The 25,986-nt window shown below is 37.9% G+C and overlaps 1 protein-coding gene across 2 annotated transcripts in view; it reads left to right on the forward strand.

Moving 5' to 3' along the window:
* LOC107700604 (suppression of tumorigenicity 5 protein-like) overlaps positions 1 to 25,986 on the forward strand; it is a 52,803-nt gene that overhangs the window by 16,181 nt on the left and 10,636 nt on the right. The window contains exons 2-14 of one of the 2 annotated variants that reach the window (XM_016502326.1): positions 2,502 to 2,600; positions 6,177 to 7,427; positions 9,537 to 9,673; positions 14,913 to 15,046; positions 15,293 to 15,508; positions 16,960 to 17,056; positions 17,175 to 17,219; positions 17,861 to 18,045; positions 19,135 to 19,244; positions 20,233 to 20,302; positions 22,447 to 22,524; positions 23,083 to 23,223; positions 24,293 to 24,441. In XM_016502326.1, coding sequence (XP_016357812.1) covers positions 2,527 to 2,600; positions 6,177 to 7,427; positions 9,537 to 9,673; positions 14,913 to 15,046; positions 15,293 to 15,508; positions 16,960 to 17,056; positions 17,175 to 17,219; positions 17,861 to 18,045; positions 19,135 to 19,244; positions 20,233 to 20,302; positions 22,447 to 22,524; positions 23,083 to 23,223; positions 24,293 to 24,441 — 2,687 coding nt within the window. In that variant the 5' untranslated portion in view covers positions 2,502 to 2,526. The remainder of the gene's footprint in view (positions 1 to 2,501; positions 2,601 to 6,176; positions 7,428 to 9,536; positions 9,674 to 14,912; positions 15,047 to 15,292; positions 15,509 to 16,959; positions 17,057 to 17,174; positions 17,220 to 17,860; positions 18,046 to 19,134; positions 19,245 to 20,232; positions 20,303 to 22,446; positions 22,525 to 23,082; positions 23,224 to 24,292; positions 24,442 to 25,986) is intronic. The other variant, XM_016502325.1, reaches the window with a different exon arrangement.

Genomic DNA, 25,986 nt, shown 5'->3' on the forward strand with positions numbered 1-25,986 from the left:
TGTGTTTGATTACTAATGCCTGTGTAGTACGGCGTTGCACACAGAGAAAAAAAACGTTCAGCCTCGGCTCTTTATCGTCCTTTGTGTTAAAATTGGCAAAGCGTACCAAATTGAACAAAACTATATAAATGCAAAATTTGAATTCATGAATATATAACGGTATCCACGGTATAGCAAAATCCATATCATGGAACAACATAATACCGGTAGTAGTTGCTTTCATACCGGTATAGCGCCCACCCCTACCCCCAGTGCACCCAGTTACACCCAACCCTCTCTGTATTTGAGTGCTTGTAATATTGACTTCCTTATAAACTGTACACAGCAGTACAAGTGAACGCATGCCAAGATGGGAGGTTTTCCTTCTGCATGTGGAAGATTAATTTTTCCCACATTTGTCTCTGATGAGGCCCTTTAATTTGATGGGAGGAAGTGGCAAGAGGCATGCACATGGCACTGTGGTTGTGAGGAGTGGCTAATTAAGATGTCTCTGGGTGTGAAGACAAGTTTGCAGTGGTTGTGGGGGTTTGAAAAGCTTGTGATTGTGGTGAGGAGAACATCTGAGATCATAGTTATGTTAATAGAAAATTCTGGATTAATACAAGTTAAAGTCAACATGAAATGGAAATTCTGTTTTCAAAATGCATGTTATTGACCTTATTGTTAACGATTCATCCATGCATAAGCCCAGTCAACAGCATTCATTGATTATCATCACAAAATATAATATAATATATAACACTTAAATGAATTTGTTTGTTAAAAAGTGTATTATTTTTTTGAAGGAGAGGAAAATGTTGTGTTAAAAATCAACATTATGCTGTAAGTTCTGTCTGTTGAACTTAATTTTTATTAATTCCAGAATATTTTTTATTCGATTTTGAGATATAAAAAGTAAAGAGGACCTGTTCATTCAAATCATTTAAGGGACTTGCTGTGCAAAGCATGGCCTTTTAAATCTGATTTACTGCTCATCAAAGATTTTTGAGTACTTGTTATGGCTTCAGCTGACAAAATGAAAAAGCAGCCCCCTGTTTCTCAACAACCAACCTGACTCCCCGTGTGACCAGAGCTCCCAAACCACAACTCCCTGACCCAGCTTGTAAAACTAATATCTTTCATTAAACAGGGTCTTTTTTAGTCTAGGTGCAAATGTTCATGGGAAAAAGCGATCACTATTTAATGAGCCAAGAGACTAGCTCAGCTCTGTTAATCTTGGCTACTCTATTCAAACAGACATTAATACAAAGACACTCAAAACATTGCTTCATAGACTAAAGGCATTTGGCATGTCTTTTTGATTCTACAAACAGATTTTAAAACCTCTCTTATACTAACAGGCCATGTAAACCTGCTCTGTAATTACATCCGGGTCTTAGTGCTGCTGTTCTTTTGACTGCATATTCCGGGATTGTAGACATCAATTCACAATTTAATGTTGCTATTATTAGTGGTGCTTGGCAAGAATCACTATTACTATTGCTCAAACTTGGGGGTCGGAAAGAAAACCCTTAGAACAGTGGTTCTCAAACCTGTCCTGGAGTACCCCCAGCCCTGCACATTTTGTATGTCTCCCTCCTCCATCACACCTGATTCAACTCATCAGCTCATTAGTGGAGACTGCAAGACCTGAAGTGGGTGTGTCAGATATAGGGAGACATACAAAATGTGCAGTGCTAGGGGTACTTCATGGAGAGGTTTGAGAACCACTGCCTTAGAAGACCTAAAACCAATATTTGCCTTTACTTTTTCTAATGGATGTAGTTCAGGATTTTTACCTGACGGTTAATAAAATGGGCCAGAAATCCCATAGAGTATGTTAAAGCAGGGACTGAGGTGGGCTTTTTTTATTTACTTGGGCCATTAAGCAACCAACTATAATACTCTAGCAACCACCCTTAATGCCCTAGTAACTGCATAGCAACATGCTAAAAATAATTTAGAACACCTCAGCAATATAGCAGCATATAGCAATGCCTTGCCAACCCCTAGCATCATGACATAAACTTTTTCATGTGTAAACTCAGAATAATGTTACAAAAAATGTAGACATCTGTTTTCAAGCAGGCATGTATTTTCTTTCTGTGAATGACATGTGGTCAGGGATTTGTTTGCATGACAGGGATGATAGGGCTCTTCTTTTGTAGAGATCAAGGTCCATATTTGTTGTGTTTTGACTCATATTTTCCAGACAGGGTTAATCCATGGGTTGGACTTATAGGCCAAGTATCTATTTCAAATGTTAGCTTGTGTGCCATGTCTAAACCTTTCGTAGCCTTTCTTATAATGCCTAGAAGAACCGTTTCCCACTATTCATGTTCTATCAACATTGTCCATTGAATATGTTCACAGGTAAAAATGAACATACTTTTGTCATTTCATAAATCCTGTCTTGTTCATAGAGAGATCATCAGCATAATGGTTTCAAGCACAGTAGTGTTCGGTATCTTTACTTTAATGGTCATGATACAAACTTTCTTACCAAAGTAACTTATTTTAAGCAGGTGAGGTGGCCGTCAGAGGGAGATGACTGCCAACAAGAGTTCCAAAACTGCACCAAAAGCAGGAGCGGCTAAAGGTCCACAGGAAAACTCAGACAGGTAACAGTCATGATGATGAGTCAGCAGTCTTTGTCCATTGTTTGTGCTTTTATGGGTTTTTAACAGAAAGCCGATTCACAGCAGAGATTATAACTATAACTGTTAAGTTTTACGAATTTCTCTAATTAAATGAGAATGACAATGACCACACCACAGCTATAATAATAACAACAAAGAGGAACAATATTGTTGGAATCACTTTCCAGCTCATGAACAATAAAAGAATTGTCAGCTAATCAGAATCCACCCGACTCGAGCTTGAGCATTTAAAGCAGCAGATGACATAACTTCAGTGTGCACTTAAACAATGTTATCATTCGTTGATGTACTGTATGTGTATACAATAATATAGTTGTCATTATAGTTATTGTTCATGGTGTAAACAGGCCTTAACCCTTATTATGATGTGATCTGACAGTAAAAATGAACTAGTTTAATTTAGAACATTTAAATGTTTTTATTGGTCTTGAATAGTTTCTTAGCTCTGTTCTGGTGTAAATCGATTTTTAAATGAACATTTGGAGCAATTTCAATGTATGAGAAACAAATCTGGACCATTATGTTGGTAGCGATTCAAATTTACTCTGTAGAAATAATTTACTCTGTATAAATATTTTTTTTGTAAATTCTTATTTAGATGTGAAGCTCTGTATAGTGTGGTTTTATAGAGAAAATAAAACTATATGCATAGAGAGAAATAAATATATATATATATATATATATAGAGCGAGAGAAATTACTAATCATATAAATATTTACAGGCAATGATTTCTTATGATAACCAGAACTTTTATCTATAATTGAGGAGTAGTTGAAATAGATAATTGAATCCAATGGCGCTTCACAGGCCAAACTGTTGTATACAAAACTAAAGTAAACATCCTGGTTATGAGCAAAAGCCAGGAAGTTGATTAGAAAAGAGGCTCTGTTCTATTTGTGGCCTTTGCTTAACTATGGGACTCTGCAGTTGCTATCAGAACAAGTGAAGAAGGAACAGTCCTTGAAGAGTGAGAGGAGTTACTTTCATAATTACCTATGAACATTCTCTGATGTCAGAGATATTTACCAAAGGAGTTTGTGATTTATGTGAAGATGTGTGTGTGTGTGTGTGTGTGTGGGGTGGGGGGGTGATGGCATAGTTTCTGCTAGCCTCTCTTCCTAGACATGGATATTTCGGCTTCAGCTGTAAATCACAAGCAAAGGAGAATGCTGAAGAAGCAGATTTATGTCAGACGAGGGTGGCGGTAGGTAGGCCTTGCACTGAGAATATGCCCTTTTTATAGCAAAGATAATAGCTGAAAAAATAACTCAATCACAGATGAAATATCCACATTTTTGTGGGGGAGAACCCACTGGCTCTGGGATTGACATATTTCTTTTGATGTGTGTTCCTGGAACCTCATAGTTTCACCATCCTGGCAGGGTTCTCCAACAGGAAATGGCCTGTGGTTGACATTGCCCTCAAGACCCAGGAAGAGCCAAACCAGCCCTGGCAACCCACTCAGTCCATGTGTGGCCAGACCAGCTGGCTTCCCCAGAACTGGCCTTGTTTTTACTGGCCCTGTCTGGCCTCTCAGAGAACCTCCTCAGACCGCAGACACAAACTCATGGTGGACTCACTGAAAGAATTCTCAAACTGATGTTTTCTTTTGTGCAAGGGATTTTACATGAGCCTAATATTGCAGTTATAGAAACAATAATTTATGCTTTGTTAGAGTGGCGGCCCAGGCAGTCGTGGAGGTATTTTTAGACATGCAGTGTTATTCTATGGAAAACATCTGAACAAAGATGATAGAAGTTTAACTGTGCTATAAATACCAGCCTTGATGCAAAGATTGTCCTCCTAAACAATATCCTCCATCTCCTTTTGACAGATTTGGCATCTGTCCATCCCTTCTCTTTGATTATCCGGGATTAGACTGTTGTTCTCAAGCCAGGGATCCATTGTAAGGGCTGAACCTCAAGAATCTTTTTCAACACAGGATATATTAGTCAGACTCAAGTATGACATTTTCCTGTCACCATTTAATGCAAAGAGGCCTACAGCTTTATCTTCAGAGGACGTACTGCACATGCTTCTTTAATTCCCTGAATTGGTTCTTGTGTATACATGATTTTGATGAGTAAAGTTTCAGGTTTTAGTTGCAACTGCAACTGTAATTGAAGATTTAACACAGATAAGGATATCATAATATAATTTATTGTCATTTATTGTCATTTCTTATTATTATCATTGTTGAAAAAAGTTGTGCTGCCGATTATTTTCTTGGAAGCCATGATAAAAGAAAAGCATTAGATTAAATTATTTTTTGTATCAATGTAAAAGTCTTTACTTTTCAATTATGATAAGTTTAATGCATCTTTGCTAAATAAAAGTATGAATTGCATTCATCTCATTTCATTGAAAATCTCTCTGACCTCAAACTGTATATTATGCACTTTTTAAATATATATGGCTTTCTCTACTGTAGATTGTAATGTAGAAAATTGATGATGGCAGCATAGTTAATGCCTTTGTTGAACCTTTGGACCATTCAGAACACAACATTTTGTATGGTTTGTAAAATTAATATGATTTGTAAAAGTTGGGTACAACAGATTGTGCAACGAGTGTCTAGTACAGACAAGAGATGTGATGTAATATTTGTAATATTTGGTGATGATGTATTTTGTGAATGTGGGGGGCTGACTGTACACTCCTTTCCACGCAAGACCTGTGGCGTGGTGTTTTTTTTTTTCTTCGCTTTTTCTTGGGAAGGGCATTATGTTGAGGTTTTTAGTTGATCTGTCCCAACTTGCACCCTGGATCATACTCTTGGCCTCCTCCCAGCTTCCACTTGTTATTCTAACCACCGCTGTGACATCAGATCTGCCTGCCTCAATTTCACTGAGGTGTGGGCCAAGTCGAGTTCTAGTTCCTGGAAGCTCACGAGCAGCATTCGATTTTGAGGTGGATGAGAAAGTGTTTGTGTGTCTGAGGTGACTGAAATGAGGTCAGCAGAATCTTTCATCTCGTTGCTCAGCAGTAAGCAGCATCTGTTTGCTGAGTGAACAGTGGGCCTGGGAATGATGTGGAGGTTTAGGTTGACATGTAGGCAAAGAGAAACAGTTGCTACAGGTGACGAATGGCTAAGTAAAAACGCTGAGGGTTAGTGAGGGTGAGTTAATTTATATCTCTTAAGTCTAATGGATAAATGTTTTTTGTTTGTGAGGTCCATATAAATGATTTCCAAAGTGATTGTGTGGGGGAATCCATATATTCATTTATACTGTTATTCTGTTTTTGTTGGCATGATGTGGAGGATTTTACCCTGACAAATTTGCATCAGATTGTTGTTGTTCTTTCCCATATTAGACATAACTGACGTATCCTTTTATCTAAAATGTTCTCCTTTTGCATTACTTGTAGCATTATGTTACTTGTCCTGTTGACTTTTTCTGTTTAAAACACAGTAACCAATATTTATTAGTGTTCTTATTCATGGTTACTGTTTGTGAGGAAATAACACACTTCTGTACCAAGAACAATTTGTTGGAGGGTTTCTTACTCTTTCTGCTGATTTATTCTTGTTTCAGGTGTCAATCTGTGTCCCCACCTCCAATTCTTACCACTGGAAAAGAGTCACGTTCCTCTCACCTCAGTGGCAGTGAAGACGCCAGTCAGCAGGGAAGGTACGCTAAAGCTGACACTAAACTCTGGACTCAAAAGAACTGGAGCTGTAAGACCGCCAGCTTGAGAAGTGGCGCCTCGCTCTCTGACTTTGAATGCCAAAGCAGGCTCACCAAATCTAGGAGCATTAGCTGTCTGGGCAAGAGGCTCACCATCCAGAACCCACCAAGTGGCAATAACCAGGATCAGAAGGAGAACCAGCCACAACAGGCCCCCCCTGTGGGGGATGGATTGAATCCTGGACCTCTCAGCTGGAGTACTCTTTCAGTAGGACCTACAACCAAGCTTGGGCACAAGCGCACGCTCTCACTCAGTCATACAGGGACCTGCATCTCATCCGTCGCCATACGCAAAAAGATCTCGGAATGGGAGGGTCGAAAGGCGGCTCTGCCTAGAATGAGCCTTTGCCTGGAGAAGAGGCCCGGAGGTGGAAGCGAGGGTTGCCCAAGCCTGCTGTCCTCACCCTGCAGTGAGAAAACCTTTGACTTTAAGGGTGTGAGGAGGATGAGCACAGCATTTTCGGAGTGCTCCTACCCTGAGATTGAGGAAGATGAGCACGTATCGGATCGAGAAGCTCCTTTAAGGTTCCAGAAGAGGCCTTCAAAGACAGAGTCCTCAGGGATTTTCCTCCGCACGCTCTCGGCACGCAAGGAGACCTCAGCCGTGCTCAGCCGCATTCAAAAAATTGAACAGGCCTTGAAGGAAAGTCCCTCTTCGTCTCCTCCACAGTATCTTAGTAATTGCTACAGCCTTGACAAGTCCAGACAGAAGTCTTTCATCATAAGTGGAACAGAGGACTTGGACAGCACTTGTGGCAGCAAGCGGAGCAGCATCTGCTCCGTGGCCACCGAACCCGAAGTTTCTCCAGGGTCTGAAAGACTCTCTAAGCTCAAGCAGAGGTTCAGCATCAGCTCTACCAGGTCAGAGAGCCCAGAACTCTCTTCTGCACAGGACTCTCCTGGAATCACAGTGAACCCTTTGCCCAAACCCAAACGAACATTTGAGTATGATACCAACCGCAACCACAGAGGCTTGTTGCCTGGTAATGGACTGCCTCTCACCACTGAATCTCCACCTCCACTTCCTTCCACCCCAGCACCTGCTATAATGAGAAATTCAAAGACAGATGAAAGCTTGCCTAAGAAGACTCAAGATAGGTGAGAAACATGATTATCTTCCATATTGTTTGAATGTCAGTAGTGGTATGTGGTTTTTAACCAAAGCTACTTGGGGATAAGTGCTTTACTCAAGGGTATAGGGGTAATGGTGTTGGCTCATGGCTTGTTCTTTGTGAGGATCAAACTGGCACCTTCCTTTTACTAGCTGAGATCTTATTACCTTCAATTCTGTCTTGATTTACTCACCATCATGTTGTTCCAAACTTGTATGGCTTTCTTCTGTGGAAGGCCAAAGTTTATAAGAATGTTGACATTGATTTTTTCTATACAATTCAAGCATACAGTTATCATAGTCTATCAAGATTTAAGGACAAAAAAGTATAATAAAAGTGGTCCATACGACTTGTGTGCTATATTCCAAGTCTTCAGCCATATGAAATTGTTGTGATGAACACACTGAAATGTAAGTTGTTTTTCACTGAAAACTGCTGTTCTCACATCTAATATTAAGTCACGCATATTCAAATATTCTTAATTAATCATTTTACATTTGTGTATGCATTTATCCAGTTTGCTCCCTTTAAATAAATCCAAACTAAAGACTAGCCAGACAGATTTGTGTTGCACAAAGAAAAAAGCATGTCAGCTGTGGCAAAAATGACTGAGAAGCAATTAATTTGTGTACTTCCACTTAGTCGGTTCCCCTACAAAGAAGAAATCATTAATTTTTCTTGGATAATGAAGTGTATAAAACTTGTCCCAAAAATGTTGAAAAGGATAAGGACCACAGGCCAAGCATTTGTTTTGTTGATATAGTTCTAGACTTTGAATTATTGTCTTTTGTTTTTTGACTACATAGTCTCTCACGGTGTAATGGCCTCTAGAGTTTCACAGATTCTTATGTTACAAATCAAGTAAGCAAAATGAAATTTCCTGTCAGGCATTTAACAGCAAGCAAAGATCAACATGGAGATGCTCGTTTTCTCAGGGTTTAATAATTTTACCATATTAGGTGAATTTGTTGCTGTCAAATGTTACACAATTACACTGTTTTGTTCTGCATATGGCACACATCATCTTTTTGCCTTATTTTATCTTTACATTGAGATGCAGACTGTCACTTCTGAAACGGGCAATGCTTAATAATATTTATTTCTCCAAATTTACTTCCGAAATCCAAAAATAGCATCAGCGATAACTTACCAACAGTAACATAAAACACTTTTGAGTATATTTTTAGAAACCCATCAGTGTTCATTTAACAGGGTGAGATGGAAGAATACACAAAATGAAATGTTTTGAAGGTTCAAAGACCTCAGAGACTTCATCTCTTCTTTTTTAAGTTGATATAACACTGCTTCATGGTGTTGCTTTTTGGCTTTTTTGAGGGCTCTCATGTTGTTTATAGCTCATATTCCTCATGGCCTTGGCCCTTGTGAATGATCTTTGGCACATGGATTGTTTAGCCCAGTTACTGGGTATGTAGAGCTGCCAGGTTCTCGTGATTGAGAACCCCATGTGCTGGAGCATTTCTACTGCTCTACATTTGAGCCCATGTTTGACATTCCTGCGGCTGGTCCAGATTCCACTGTTTAAAGACTATAGGCAAGCAAACAGATTGTGTCATGTTAATTTGGGCTTTCAACTTTCTGGTTAGCTTTTCAGCCATGTTATTGTGTGTACAGTGGGTACGGAAAGTATTCAGACCCCCTTAAATTTTTCACTCTTTGTTATATTGGAGCCATTTGCTAAAATCATTTAAGTTAATTTTTTTTCCTCGGGGTCTGAATACTTTCCGTACCCACTGTATATTTTCATGCAAATACATTTTGGCTTTTTGTAAATAAACAAGTAAGTACCATCTGACCATAGGCAAGAACTATATACGAGTGTTGTTCATTTAAGCACCATGTCCAAGCCTCTCTTGTTGCTCGTTGTTTTTAATTGGCGTCTTCCAGAAGAACGGTTGAGCAAATTAAACACATTTAAGTTCCTCATAAGTGAAAGATGCTTTCATGTTCTCAGGTGGTCTGACCTGATTGTGATCATCCAACTGAAAGATGAGCCATACCAACAGAACTACTCTTCACTTGTTTAGCAGAGTCATGTCCAAAGCTGTGGTTTTTCTTTATCTCTGTTTGTTTCTAGAGAATCGTGTGAGTCAGAAGATGCTGTCAGCCTGCCTTCCTCATACCCATCCTCACCCACAGAGAATGGCGCGGAGAACCACAGTCGGCCCAGCTCCAAGAGCACACTCGAGGAGAACGCCTATGAGGACATAGTGGGTAAGAACAGACAACAGTTGGTGATAGATCCTGCTTGCTCCCTTTTGATTTTAGGCTAAAATGTAACTGATGAATATGAAAATGACTTGCGAAAACCTGTTATTGTTAGAGATATTTATTTTTAAAACATTTATGGTAAAAATATTAGAATTTCATATTTACAGTGGGTATAGAAAAGAATCGCCCCCCTTTAAAATATGCACATTTTGTTGCTTTGCATCCTGAAATGAAGACGGACACAGTTTTTGTTTTATCCAGCCATTGAGTGACGACAGTCTGCTATGTATCTCATCACCGCGGTAAGCAGGGAGGGGACCAGAGCATATTACAGTGTCTGACATTGTACTTGCAAGTTCACACACCTCTTTAATGTTATTTTTAGTGATCTCCAACTGGCGAAGTCGAACATCATTAGTGCCAACGTGAATAACAATCTTACTGAATTTATGTTTAGCATTAGCCAGCACTTTTAAATTTGCCAAGATGTCAGGCGCTCTGGCTCCCGGTAAACATTGGACTATGGTGGCTGGTGTCTCTATTTTCACGTTCCGTAGAATAGAATTGCCAATAACTAGGGCTCTTTCATTAGGTTTCTAAGCGGGTGCGTCACTGAGTGTGGAGAACCTGTTTAATGTTTTGATCGAAACGGAAGAGCAGTGTTTTGTCACGCGACTATGCTGCCTCACAGTCACACAGTTGCTCTGCAACCGGAATCGAACAATATACGGGACTCGCTAAGCTAGTCGCATCCAAAGCCGTATCTAAGGCCCTCACATTCTTTCAACCCTCTGTTTCCCTGCATTTATCACATGTGAATCCCTCGCCGCTGACAGAGAAAGCCACACTATACATGTGGCAAGCAGTGCAAGTGACAATAACAGGAGAAGAAGCCATGACTCACCGTGATTTTGAAGTCTATTATTAAGAAGTGGAAGGTATTTGGTACAACACAGACCCTCCCTGGATCAGGACGTCATTCCAAACTGGATGAAAGAGCCAGGATGAAACTGGTCAGAGAGGATACCAAGAAGCCTACAGCAACTCTGAAGCAGTTGACAAAGGGTGGTCATTGTGTGCATATTGACAACAATATCACAAATTCTCCACAGATGTGGTTTGTATGGGAGGGTTGCATGAAAAAAGCCACTCAAGAAAGGCCACATACAGTCACGACTGAACTTTGCCAAAACGCACCTTGAAGATTCTGAGGCCGAGGAGACTAAAATTGAATTATTTGGCCTCAACACCAAACGATATATCTGGCAGAAATCCAATACAGCTCACCATCCAAATAACAGCATTGCTACAGTAAAGCATGGAGGTGGTAAGATCCTGTTATGGGGGTGTTTCTCTGCAGCAGAGACTGGAGCACTTGTCATTGAAGACTGCAGTCCACAAACGATCACCATCAAATTTAACTGATCCTGAGCAGTTCTACAAAGAAGAGTGGACAAATATTGCAAAGTCTAGATGTGCAAAGTTAGTAGAGACAGAGACATATACCAACAGACTGAAGGCTGTAATTAAAGCAAAAGGTGGTTAAAAAAAATACTGACGCAAGGGGGTGATCCTTTTTCCAACTCAGTGATTCTGGTTTATTATTTTTTTTTTTTTCTGATATGTTTGTGTTATATCTTTCACTTAGATGCTATAAGTTGCACTGAGTAAATACAGCTGGATAAAGCAAAAACTGTGTCTGTCTTCATTTCAGGCTGCAAAGCAACAAAATGTGATTATTTTCTATACCCACTGTAGAATTTTATTTTTAATAAAAAATATTTTATATATTTGTACATTTATTGATTTCATATATTTTAAATGTATATAATTGTTAACTATGTAACATTTACAGATATTTTTATAGCATAAAATCATAATAAAAATAATAAAATATTTAAATAAAGTACAGCAATAAAAAAATTATAATTTATCTTTTTTATTATTTATTATTTAATGTTTTTAATTTAAAACATTATAGGCATCTATTTATATTTTATATATTTAAAGTGTTATATGGATTACATTTTTATGATAACAGATATTTTGTACCATTTTATTGTTTGCTGATTGTGCACTCTTCACACAAGCCCTGGTTAAATCCCCCTTTTAATCTACTGAAGGTGATGAAGTACTGGCATGTGGTGCTGGCTGATTTTAGGTGCTAAATTCCTTCCTGGCAGGAAATAGTCTGTGCGCACTAATGTTCAGACCCTGTGGGGCTTGACACTGTTACGGTGTTCTAGCGTCTTGCCCTGTGGCCAGACTGTAAATCTCTGTCTTGCCATTGCTGATGAGGCTTGGGCATCAGCTGCTGTTAAGTGGTCTGGCTGAATAAGTGCCTAGTTGGCAAACAAGCAGAAGGAGTTTGTGGTTTGGTAGGCTTGAAGTTTATATGTCATTATATCAGTTCTACAGCCAAAAATAAAGCCTTTTCTACGTATTGTGCTTGAAATGATGATGGCCACTCGGTCCAGGCGGTGCATGAGTCTCTAGCAGTTGGGAAGTGGGTGACTTTTTTCCCCTGACAAAGGTTCCATTGTTCTAGTGAACACCTCGGGTGTGGGATCAAGCATTGTGGTTGCACATTTTTACAAATGCTGATTAGTTCCAGAGAAATATATGGCCTCTGTGTGCCTCTTTGCTCCAACGACAGAGGCATATTAGGGTGGTCTCCAGAAGCATCAGGCTGTGTTTAGCATATCAGATGGTCTGCTTCCTTAGACCATCAACAGGGTTTCAGCCCTGTTTGCTACTAAAATGTCACCAAATGTTAAAAACTTAAACATTATTTATGGTATACATTTGTAAAGCTAAACTTTTTCTCAGGTTAAAACTTTAGGCATCATGTTGCTTTTAGGCACAAAGCCTGGCTGGTCTGGTGGCAGTTATGACGTATCCCCCATATGCAATGCACATTAGTATAGTGATAATGGATTGGCCAAAAATCTCCAGATGGCTGGGTCATGTTACATTTACCATGAGATAAGTCGCTTGTAATGATATGCAATCTTCAACAGAGGCCATTTACTTTTTTCAGTCCTTATAAGTGGCCATAACAGTCAGGTTGTTGTCCATGATTTTTTGTTGAAAACAATATCCATTCTTCATTCCTGTTTTCTAGCTTTTTCTTCCAGGCAAAAAGCATCTTCTGCTTGTTTACACGTCACAAAGCCATTTCATTTGAGGGTCATTCCTCGTCTCACATGACCGCATGGTGCTCCTGGGAAGACCGCAATGTGGACATAAAATGGTTGTGTCTGCTGTGTTGCTTTTTATTGGTAGTGCACTGCTCACTTACACATGAAGCACTCAACATCCTTTCCTTTGAAATCCTATTGCGTAAACAGAAGCACAGTATGTGTTTTGGTTAGGGGTGCCCACTCTTTCTCCTTTTGTCTGTGTGTTTTGTAGAGCTCCTGTTAGCAGAGAAGTTGATTAGTACCCTCCTGTACGTGAGTGGTCAGGGAGGCATATCATTTCTCCAGCATGCTGTCATTACATTGCTTCGTTTGGGAGCCTCACAGAGCACTATGTGCAATTGCTGGCCTGTCATTGTGCCTCTCAGGCTTAATGGCACTAGGGCAAATCCCAGCAGTACATCTCGTGAGGTCAGGCTGTTGTGTAGTTGATTACTACTTTGTATGGTAGCTTTTTGCCTTCTTTTAAGCTTTTCACAAGAAGTTACACTGATTATTATGGCCAGGTTTACTTAGTGGCACTTTTGATACCCTTGTCATGTATTGTGCTAAAGTGTTAATAAGTAAAGCATATAACAAAATGGGTGAACAAACAAGGGCTAATATTTTCATCTACAAGATGCAGCATGAATTAAGCAGATATGATTGCTTTCTTTTGTAGTGCACCTGGAGCTGTATTACGCAAATGTCCTATTTTAAGTGTCAGGTTATAATCTGCCAAGATCCAAGTTTCTTTCTGAAATCAGCATTCAGCATTTTAGGTTAGGATGTTTCTGTAATATAACCCCTGTTGTGTATCTAGTGGAGGGAAACAGGGCAGAAAGATGTGTGATATGCCAATGTCAAGAAACATTGAAAATGTACAGTAAGAAAACAACAGAAAAGTAGGGCACTGTTTTTGTGTGGGATGTGCACAACTGTTATTACATCATATTGAAACTGGCAGCATTCAAACGGTTGGTTTCATTACATTGTCTTGACAGCCAGGAATTGGTGACTTGGAAAGAATGATTTTAATTAGAGGATTTCATTATACTGACCTGAGACAAAGTGATGCAATAGCTAGATGTTATATGAGCAACACAGTTCTTCATTTTGTTCAATAGGATGCATCATTAAATGATCAATTTTAAAATACTTTTAGTGAAATTTTGGGATCGGTAAGATTTTCTTTTTAAAGAAATTAATATTTCATTCCACAAGACCGCATTAAATTGAAAAATATTAAGCATCATAGCTGTTTTCTGTTGGAAAAAAAATATAAAAAAATATATTTATATATGTATATAACTTGTGTGTGTGTTTGTATACATATCTTAATTATTAGCATTACCAGAAGAAGTCATAGTAGACCAGTGTTGATGCTTCATACATGCTTCCACATTAGAGTTAAAAACTTTTGCGGGCCCTATTCAGGTCATCTTGTCCTCGCTTTATGTAGCCTATCAGTCTGCCAAAGTTTCTTAAAGGGGAAAGCACAACTTTATTTATATCCTCAAGTGTTCAGTGAACAAGTGATCCACCCTTTTACATGAGAAAACATGTTTGCAAAAATAAGATTAATCTTAAACACGTTTTAACAAAGAGGCTGTCTTCACAACATTTATAATGTTTTTTTGTTTTCATGGAGTCTTGTGCAGAGTCAGACTAAAGTTCTGCACTGTCTACATTCTCTTATCTTGACTCATCACTGGCCCTTATTTCTGGAGACAGAGTGCTGTCCAAAGGCTTATGTCCAACAGAAACTGTTTTTTGGAGATGATGCACTTGAGTTTCAAGCACGCCAGCAGTAAACCTCTATGAATAATCCTTTCCCAGCACTCAATAGCTGCCCCGTTGTGTGCCTCCGGCTCCTTCTTTTCATTATCATCTTCCACCGCCTTCCATACTCTCTGTCCACCCTTTCCCTATCAGTTTTTCTCTCTCCCACTCACTCCTTAAGAAGACATGCTACCTTGCTACCTTTTAAGTCGGCTCCTGGGCAGCTGGTGTTTGGTTTTAGTCTGAGTTTTTCTCCCTCTCTTCTGCTCTTCTGCAAACAGAGAAAGAGAATCCATATGAGGATGTAGATCCAGTGAGGAGATGTCTGGCCAGAAATTCCCGCCTGTTACCCGAGAGGTCCCGGGACTCACTCAACAAGACCTCCCAGGACAGGAAGTCCATTACACCTCCCCAGGTAGTCTCCTTGGCTGTGTAAGATAGTGATGATAGCACCTGCTTTTCAATGATTTTTATTTAAATCAATGCTTTATATACATGAATTAATTCACCATATTGTTACTAAATTTAGTAAAGTGCTGTGCAATGTATTGTAGTGTATTTTTATGCACTTTTTAATTTGACAGATTTCGATTTATTATACATGTCTGCACCTTTTCATTATGCTAAAAGATTAATTTCTTATCAACTTCCCTCTCACCAGCTGCCCTCTAAACCGAGTAGTCAGTCTCTGCGGCTGCCAGGTCCTGCTGACAGGAAGAGCCAGCGCACATCCCGCCTGTCTAAGAGGCACAGCCATGATGACATGCTGCTGCTACCCCAGCTGGGCATGCCTTCCTCCCCCTGTGGCCTATTAGATGACAGCCTGAACCCTTCCACCGATACATTGGCGTCCCACAGGCAGAAACGAGTCCCCAAGGTAAACAATAAGGCTAGAATGGAGTAAAGTGACCCTGTAGCGGTTGAACATGTCTTTTTGTAATTTTTCTTGTAAATCAGGGATTCCTAAACTTTTTGTCAGCTGAACTCTTTTGATCTAAAATATATACTTGAATTAACCTCTGAGATTTTAAGTTGATAGTTCAATAATTTAACAACACATTCACATATTCACGGTTCTCTGATGTCTGTTAAAGGTTACGTGACATATAACAGTGCTCGATGATAAGGATTTTTTCTATTGGCCCAGTCGGGCCAGTGGTTCATATTTTTACTTGCACTGCCAACATTTTCACTGTTACCGCCACAAAATAGTTGTCTATAATAATTGTCTAAAATTATTATTGTTTTCAACCAGTGTTATCTTGTAATCTAATCAATAAGCTTATTATGAGATCAAAAGTTTAGATTGTAGTTTCACAATTCTCAATTTCAGTTTCACAGGAAATATCACGAGAAAAACTACTAGCCTAACAAATACAAAGTTCAAACATTATTAAATTGAAGAGTCAGTAATAAATTAAGAACAAATAAACAAATTGCAAGCAATAGTACAAATAAATACAATAAAACAAAGATACAAATGAAACAATGCTTTGTTTTTCAGGTTTGTAGGCGTTCGGGTACAGAAATTGAATAATCAAATGTAAAATAACATTGCATAGTCTTCACTGTATACATTAAATATAGATTAATCATTGTTAAAGCTACAAAAGTTATTCAGTGAAGAGCAGTGAGGGATTTTCTCTTTGTCTTTAGTTGTTTGATTAACATTAATGACACAGACAGCAGCAGCTTCATTATGCTCCCATCAGTTTTAAGACCAAATGCACAGATCCAATATAATCTTTCACACTGGCCCATTATGATCCATTATAAACGCTTTTAAATCAATGGGTGCAGCACTGTGTAATGTGACACAATGAATCCCTGACACTAAACTTGACACAGTTTTACCAACATTAAGAGTTAACAGTTGACTCTTCAGAAGCACACCAGTCTACCTTCCAGCTACTTTTTCCTCTGCTCCTGAATGTTTTTGTTGGGAAAACACCTTCAACTACACACAATTTTAATGCCCATAACCTTAATGTTCATATGCTGCAGGGTTTAAAGAGAAAAACATGGAATCTATCACTCAAGTTTACATAACCACTCTCAAGAATGGAAAAAAGAAGCCCTGAAGGACTGAAAGATTTAGTTTCACTGTTTTTCCCTTTCCAGACATTTTACAAGTTGCTATAGAGCAGTACCAGTGGCTTTTAGGAACTCACTGATAGCTAAAATCAATAACTTTCCCATCTGGATACAGCAGCCCCTTAAAATATTATTTGCAAAACTTAATAACATTCCTGGCTAAATGTGTACATAAGGGGCAGTTTGAAAGTCATTTTCAATTGGTTGTAAGTAACACATCTTTTTCCCTATCAGGTGGTGCAAAGAATAAACTCTATCTACTGTACAAAAAGAGGAAAGAAGAGGCTAAAGAAACTTTCGCTTTCAAACATAGAAACTGCGTCTCTAAGAGGTAAAGAGTTTTACCGTGATGTAATCTCTCAGAATGTGCCCCAGTTGTTCATGTTCAGACCAAAAAATTTTGTCAGTTGACCCTTTGACATTAAACAACCCCTCTACTCTGTTTGTAGATGACAACAGCGAGAGTGAAAGTGACTCTGATGACAGGTTTAAAGGTAAGGGATCAGCACATATGGCTGAGTGAGCAATGTGTTTGAGTTGAGTGCTGCTCAAAGACTCTGTCCTTGGCGCAACCAACATCACATGACCCTGTGATTTGTCACAAGTAAATGTCAAAACTGAGCAGTGCTATGTATATACTCCTATTGTTTTTATTAATATTTTGAATGTAATATTACTGTATTTAGTAATATTTTGAATTAGCTTTTATTTTAATATTTTCAGGTTTTAGTAATTTAGTAATTTGCTTTTGTTATTTTTATTCGTTTCAGTTTGTTCATATAATAATTTAATTTCATATAATAATTCGATTTATTTCAATTGAAGAAAACCATTTTTATTAGTTTTATTTTTAGTAATACCAAATCTGGACCTGAGCATTAGATGAGACTGAGCTCCACATAGGGTCTGTTAAATTAGAAATCTCAACAATTTATCTTATAATTAGCCTGTTTTTTTGATGATAAAAGTGTTAAAATGATGTTCATGTAAAAGTGCATTTTATATGAACATTATTTAACAATAACCATGTACACACAAAATACAAACACAGTTTTTTCACAATATACAGTATATGTCGCCTGTAATATTGTGTGGATTTTTATTATTTATTTTTTATTAAATATTTTTTACGCAGCCCACACTCAGAGGTTACTGAAGCTGCAGTCAATGCTGCGAAGTGCACCCAGTTACAGGACTCTGGAGCTGCAGCTGATTGAGTGGCAGGAAAGGGAGCTCTTTGAGTACTTTGTGGTGGTCTCACTGAAGAAAAAGCCCACCAAAAACTCTTATACTCCAGAAGTCACTTACCAGTTCCCTAAGGTGAATATTCTCTATAAAAAAGGAGATACTGTTTTTGCTTTACAGTTAAGATGCTGCACAGTGGGATATACATTACTGTTTGTGTTTAGGATCCCTTTATATGTCTTTTTAGGGTCAATTCTTACAGGGTTGCTATCAAACAGTTTCCTGATGAAGTCTTGATATATGATTTTAAATAATCCTTGCTGCTTTTTGAATGTCATTCAAATTGAGTGTTTTTTTTAATTCAGATGGTAGAATGTAGTTGTTTGGATACTTAGTAACAGATCTCTTTACATCTGTTCAAAAGTTTGGGGTCAATAAGAAAGAGATTAATACTTTTATTCTTTAGTACTTTTATCAAAGAATCCTGAAAAATATATATGTATAACGGTTTTCACAAGAATATTAAGCAGCACTTTTTTTCAACATTGATAATAAGGAATGTTTCTTGAGCACCGAATCAGCATATTAGAATGATTTCTGAAGGATTACGTGACAAGGCTGGAGGAATGGCTGCTGAAAAAAATGGTCACAGAAATAAATTACATTTTAAAATATATTGAAATATAAAGCAATTGTTTAATTTTTAAAAAATAAAACAATTATTTAAATAATTGCAGCCTTAGTAAGCATAAAATACGTCAAAAACATTTTCAAAGATCTTACTGACCCCAAATGTTTCAACAATAATGTAATTATGCAAATTAGAAACAAGGCTGAAAATACAGCTTTGAGCTCTTATCGTTTGGACGTATTGACAATAAGTGGCATAAGCAGGAAATCGTTGCCATAGCAATCATGTTTAGTTACGGAGATAGGTCTTTAATTAGCTGAGATTTGCCTTAGTGATTGTGTTCCCTTGAGAAGCTGAAATATGTTGACACTCTGCCCAAAAGAGGGTCAACCCGTTAATGTGTTTCTAAACTAGAACAGAGGGCTGATGGTGACATGGGTTGTGGTAGAACTGGGGGATTGTCCCCTTGTTGGGCGGAAAAATATTCTGTACGTACTTGACTTAGTAATGAAGGTGCAAAAGGATACTATAAAGAGGCTGTGCAAATATATTAGATAGATTCCTTACCAGGTCTTTTCATCTGACCCTCACAGTTAGAGAGACTCACCAAGCAGATGAGGGAAGCTGAACAGAGACTCAAGGCTATCCCACAATTCTGCTTTCCAGATGCCAAAGACTGGAGCGCTGTGTCTGAATACAACAGGTATTACTGTTTTTCTATGCATGCAGAGAAAAGTTTCTATGCATGCAGAGAGTTTAAAATTCTGGCTGTTACTGATAATCCAATAATTATTTTCATGTTATTTTCATGTTATGGCCAATATTTAAAATCTATACAGTTGTGTCTAAAATAAAAGTGAAACACACTAAAAAAATCTACTCAGTCAAGTTACTCATCACAGCATCATAATGTGCAGTATGAAGTATGCAGTATGCTATAATTATGTTCTTGAAAGTTGAACAGTCGAGATGAGAACGTCCCTATAATAGAGTTTGGAAAAAGCACCTCTATTATAGGGCTTTGGGAGAGCAGATTTACATCTTTGCTTCAATCTGCCACCTTTTAAAATTAGCCCTGGATGATGACAGGTCATTTAAAAATAGGCAGAAATGAGTGCCCACAATTAAATATCCAATATCATCCGATATTTCCAATATTAACTGATATTGATTAAAAATGATAGTTTCAAAATATCATACATCATAATTGATATGTCTGCATTACCAGCACATTTAAAATAAAGCAAATTTAACAGTACAAAAATAGCACATGTGGCATTAGTCACATTTGGCTGGAAAAAAGGCTACCTTCAAGAGCACTTTTAGAGATTTTTTGGAATTGTACTTCCATCAAGACAATTACAACCACATTGTGTGGGTCACAGGAACAACCCTATCGCACAATCAATTCATCAACTGAACTGAAAAATGACAATTTCAATTTAAACTTCCACAAGTATTCATGACCAAATACCCCATGTCATAAACTCTCAGTAATGTCTTTGGTTTTCTTGCAAACATCTTAGCTGCCTGATAAAGTCTTCTAACCACAAAGGATACGCCTCAAAGGCAAAGTCATCAGTCTCAAGAGCATTTCCTCTCAAGTGGTTTTAAACAGTTTTTCTACTTGTTATCTCCTGATCTACATGAGGGTTTGGGGACTAATGATGGCTATCTTTGTTTTGCTGCAGTGAGACCTTCTCTTTCATGCTCACCGGAGAAGATGGCAGTAGACGCTTTGGGTATTGTAGACGGCTTCTGGTGAGTCTCTTTCTCACATTATGGATGCTTTTCTTGCTCCCTTTGTTTGTGTTAGTACAACCATATGTATATTGTATATTGCATCACACATTGTAATTAAAGGGCAAGCATATGGATGGTGGTTTTTGGTCAGTCACTTGAGTAAGTGTTTGGTTTGCTCTCTTTTTTGTGCTCAAAGAGTAACAGATTCTCGTAAACGTGTCTCCTCTGGTTTAATGAGAGTTTCTCAGGAGACGAATGGAAATGCAAACCATCAAAAGATGTCATTGTATGTAAGATTTGGTCACATATTTGTGTGCTTTGAGTTTTGTGGTGATTATTGTTTTTGGATGTTGTGATGAGCTGCATGTTTCATGGGTTTTATTTGTGAATGTGCAGTTAGGAATGTGCTGCCTTTTCTGTACATTGTTGTTATAAGTTATACATTTTTTGCATTAAACTGCATGTTAATCTGTGCTTTGAGAATGACATTTTAAAGTGTTTTAAACATCTAAACATTTGTTCTGGAAATAAAAGAAGAGAAATGTGTCATTGATATGCTTGTCAATATTTGTCAATATGACTGCTGTTGCTATTTCAGAACTTTCTTTTTATAGATGTGACATGATGTTGTTCAGTTTTAGATTTAGAGTGATTCATTATTGGCTTGTGGGATTTCTTTAGCTTCTATTCTTTCTCAGCTCATCTTTTTGAGCATCTGAATGGCCCAGTGGAGAGAAGTGTTGACTGTGTTCCCTGCAGGGAGGAAGTCCAGGGGCTGGCATGAGGGCAGCATTCCTGAGGATTTGAATCCAGCTCCACATGCTTGAATTAATCATCCATTTGTAGAAAGTCAGCAGAGGAGAATTGCATACCTAATATGGACAAGAGGAATGGGGATTCTTTGTGTTCGTGTGCTTTGAGAGACACTAACCTGATTGGATTTCTAGAAAATAGCCAGACTTTAGATTGTTTAGTGAATTGCATGCGACAACTCATTAATTTTGTGGAACTGCATCTGTGCTGTGTTTACACTGGAAATTCTGTATTCATTTTTAAAACTTCCATCCATTTTAGACTCACACCATGCACTATTTCATGTGTTTAACTTTAGGTTATGAATTGAATACTAAATACAAATATGGCATAGGAGGACAACATTTAAAGGGAGTAATTATTTTAATGGTCCCATCCCCACGTTTTACAACAGCATGAAACTATGGCTCTATTGTTAACATGCAAACTCATGTTAACTTTTAAATTGTGGCTTCTCTCTCTCTCTCTCTCTCTCTCTCTCTCTCTCTCTCTCTCTCTCTCTCTCTCACTCTCTATTTATTGTCTCTCTGTCTCCCTCATTCAATCTTAGTAGTGCTTGCTAAACCGACCATCACTATTGCTCATACTTATCAAGTCACATCCCACAACACTTGTAATACTGACATTAATGACATCTAAAATATGCAGCATGTTGAAGAGAAATCTAATATCTACGCTACTGTTCCAAAGTTTGGGATCAGCAAGTTGTTGATATTTTTCAGTATTGATAATAATAAGAAATAATTCTTGAGCACCAAATCAGCATGTTAGAATGATTTCTGAAGGATCATGTGACACTGAAGACTGGAGTAATTGATGCAGCTTTGGATCACAGTAATAAATTACATTTTTTAATTTATTAACATAAAAAAAAAGTTTTAAAATGTAATAATATTTCACAATAATACTGTGTTTGCTGTATTTGATAAATGCAGCCTTTATTTTAAAACAGTAAAAATCTTACAGGCCCTAAACGTTTTAATTGTCCGCTAGATAATAAAATACATAAAATAATCTAATAAAATACGAACCACACTATCATTGAGACTTCTGGTTGGGCTCTCATCCACCCAGAACACCCTAGCAACTGCATAGCAACACACTAAAAAGCATTCAGAATTTAGCGACAATATAGAAATGCACTGGCAACCATCCACAACACCCTAGCATCATGCATATGCAAGCAACACCAAAATCTGGTTTCTTCTCAATTTCACCTCTCACAGATGTGATTTAGTACCTTATACGTTTTACAGAAATCACTTGGATGCTTCCATGTGTTGCATACCCCCGAGTTACTTCATGTGTGTGATTTAATTTCTTGTGTAATCTTTTCCCCGCACCTGCAGCCGAGTGGGAAAGGGCCTCGTCTTCCTGAAGTGTATTGTGTCATCAGCCGACTGGGCTGTTTCAACCTATTTTCCAAGGTGAGCTCAGGCTTGCTCACACACACACACACAGGTTTGTTTTTATGGTTTATGGGGACTCTCCATAGGCGTAATGGTACACACACACTTCCACACTGTCTCTCTGGCTGTCAGATATGGGCACAGCTGGAGCAAGGCTTGTGTTGGCATTGAGGAACATCCAGCTTACATCTGTCTTTCTCTCTGGCCTATTAAACCACTTTTATTTCTTTCACTTCCACCTTTCACTCATGGGAAAGTGAGGAAGAAGTATAAAAACATGCTTGAAAACATCCAACCTTGATTTGGTTATCATAATATTCCATGGAAATCTAATCTGCATGTTTTCGTCAATCTTGAAAAAAATCTCATGTAGCCGATGAAATTGCTAGTGACAGGTTGGAATTCCAGAGACTTCCACACACATATCTGAAAGGAAAAAAGAAACCGACCACATGAAATCGATCGCTGTTCTGCAGTGTATAAAACCAGTAGAAGTGCCACAATCTACTGTACATCTGAATGCCTTTTAACACTGTGTTTTTCTCCATCATCTAATTCAGCATTAACTTATTACAGATCCTTGATGAAGTGGAGAGGAGGAGAGGGATTTCGGCTGCTCTGGTGTATCCTTTCATGAGGAGTGTGATGGAATCTCCTTTCCCAGCACCAGGCAAAACCATAAAAGTCAAAACCTTCCTGCCTGGAGCAGGAAATGAAGTTAGATCCTTTCCTCATATAAATTAGACTGCTGTTATCTGCTGTAGATTAGAAATAAGTTTATTCATCACTCATTGAAGCAAATGTAATATAATCTATAGATATGAGATCTGAATCCTTAAAGACTACATGATATTCAAATATATTTAAAATATGTATTTAAATAATTTTCTTTTTTTTTTTAAATATCATGTAAATTTGAATATATTATTAGAATAGATATTCAAAAAAATCAGCACTGACTATTTTTTTTTTCTGCTTACCTGGTCAGGCCAATGGTTTACATTTTCACTTTCACTTCACAAAATTAGTCATTTACATTTTCTATGAATTTTAGTTAAAAATATTAAATTAATAATTTTACATTTTTTATTCTAAATGTACATATTTTTATATTATTATTTAATAAAAATATATTATTAATTATTATTATTATTAATGATGATAGCAACAACATTGTTTTATTTATTTATTTATCATTGAATGTTAAGTTTTCTTTCCAAAGAAAAGTTGGGTAACACTTTAGAATAGGGAACACATATTCACTATTAAGTTTTCTCTCAATAAACTCCTAATTTGCTGCTTATTAATTGTTAGTAATATAGTTGTTAAGTTTAGGTGTGTGGTGGATTAAGGGATCTAAAATATGCTCATGCAGAATAGGACATTAATATGTGCTTTATAAATACTAATAAACAGCCAACATTCTAGTAATATGCATGCTAATGAGCAGCTAATTAATGGTGAGAACTGGTCCTTAAAATAAAGTGTTACCAAAGTTGCAATATATGCTGGAAATATTTTAATAATTATACAGGAAATTCAGGAAAATTCATAACACTTTTGCTGGAGAATGATGGCATATACTACAAAACATACTTTGTTAATAAATGTCTCTGGTCCTATTGTGCAAAATGTAATAACTTTCATTGCCTCTGAAATGCCTTTTTATGCTGCATGCATGGGGGGAAAATAGTAATAAAATAGTCAATAGTAATATTTTCAATTTCCATCTTAACAACATTCATATTGCTAATTGGATTAATGTACAGTGTTTTATTTTCCTCAGGTTATTGAGTTACGAAGGCCCATGGACTCCAGACTAGAGCATGTGGACTTTGAAAGTCTGTTCAACTGCCTGAGTGTCCGACAGGTGGTACGTGTTTTTGCCTCTCTGTTGCTGGAACGAAGAGTCATCTTTGTGGCTGACAAGCTGAGGTGAGACACCCTTGTGTGTTAGCTCAAGTGTCTGAGTTATCATGCATCTGCAGCCTTTGAGCTGATGAATATGAACTGTCAAATGTAGGCAGCATATCATCTCATGTAACGCACTCTTCATTCCCATGAGAAAGTTCTTGCTTTTTCAGACCAAACATGGTCAAGCAGTCCTCCCAGTCCTCCTCTAAGACTGACCACTGTGACAACAGCAGTCTGAGTGTGGCCTAACAGCAGATGTTCTCAATAACCCCTTTCTTTACTGATGTGCAATGTCACTTCCAGTTTTCCATCTACTCATTCAGAGCCCGTAAAATAACATCTGCTACAAATGAAAGATTTTTATCTTTTTGGATTTTTCTCCTCCTGTTGGTTGTTGTAGTCTTTGTTTTTCAGATCTATTCCTTTCCCAGATTCTCAAGTCAGAAAATCAAGCTAAGTGATCATCACAGTATAAGAGGACAAAGTTTAGGAAAACATAATTCCGTATTTGTCACTGACCGTAGGGATTCTGAATGGAATACCAATCATAGTATCGGTCCGAATGTTCCAGCCAATATGTCTTGGCTTATTTGGGCAGAAAATAGCTGTTTTCGGGCCCAGTTGTGTTTTGTCTGTCAGTGTCCAACCAGTGCATCTGTCAAATAGCAGCTTTCTACTGTGGTTTTGGTTAAAGGGTGACCCAACGGCTGCTCCATGCAGGCCACTGCTAAATTCATCAGAGGAGGCATTTTTGACCCCACCCTCTAACACTGGGCTAAACTCCCAGGAGTCCCCGCTGATCTAAATGCAGAAGTGGGTCAGGCCAGAGACAGGGCTTTGGTGCTGTTAGGGACGTTAAGGTCCCCGGAGGTTTCGGCACCCCCCTCCGAGCCTTCGTGCTTGGTCACTGAAGCTTGTGGCCGGGCATGGGGGGTCATTAGGGAGTAGGTTATTTGTGAAAGCTTAATCTCCACAAATCATCAGCCAGTTCAAACAAACAGCAGCGGGGTATGTGGGGTGGGCAGTTACTGTGAAGGAAGGAATGCACTTCCTGTGTGAGTGACTGCCCGTGTTTCTCTCCTCTAATCGGTGTCCGTATTGTAACAGGGTGACAGATGTTACTTAAAAAGTTACAAATTTACATGCACTTTAAAAGTTTGATTTCAGTCAGACTAAAACAATAAGTTGTCTTTTTTAAAAGTCATGTCAACGCTTTAGTCCGACTGAAATACCAGTCTGGTTTTTGATGAGCTAAAGTCCTGATGATTCATGCCCAATTTCGATTGCCATTTTTTTTAACAAGCAAATGGGCCGATACCAATTGCTGTTTTTTTTCTTTAAGCAAGAGACAAGAAAGTATGAAAGAGTGCATAAAAAAATATATTATTTGCTCTATTACATGCCAAGATTTAAAGCAAAAACAGGATGTTCTTATTTTAACTTTGTGAAAATAATGCTACATAAAACACAAAACACTAGACGGGCTGAATGAAAATGTAAATTTACTCTCTGACAGTAGGTGGCGCTTATAAAACTGTAGCAATACAGGTTCCCCTTTAAACTAAG

This window comes from Sinocyclocheilus anshuiensis, unplaced genomic scaffold (assembly GCF_001515605.1).
Source record: "Sinocyclocheilus anshuiensis isolate Anshui unplaced genomic scaffold, SAMN03320099.WGS_v1.1 scaffold1099, whole genome shotgun sequence".
NCBI classification, from domain to species: Eukaryota; Metazoa; Chordata; class Actinopteri; order Cypriniformes; family Cyprinidae; genus Sinocyclocheilus; species Sinocyclocheilus anshuiensis.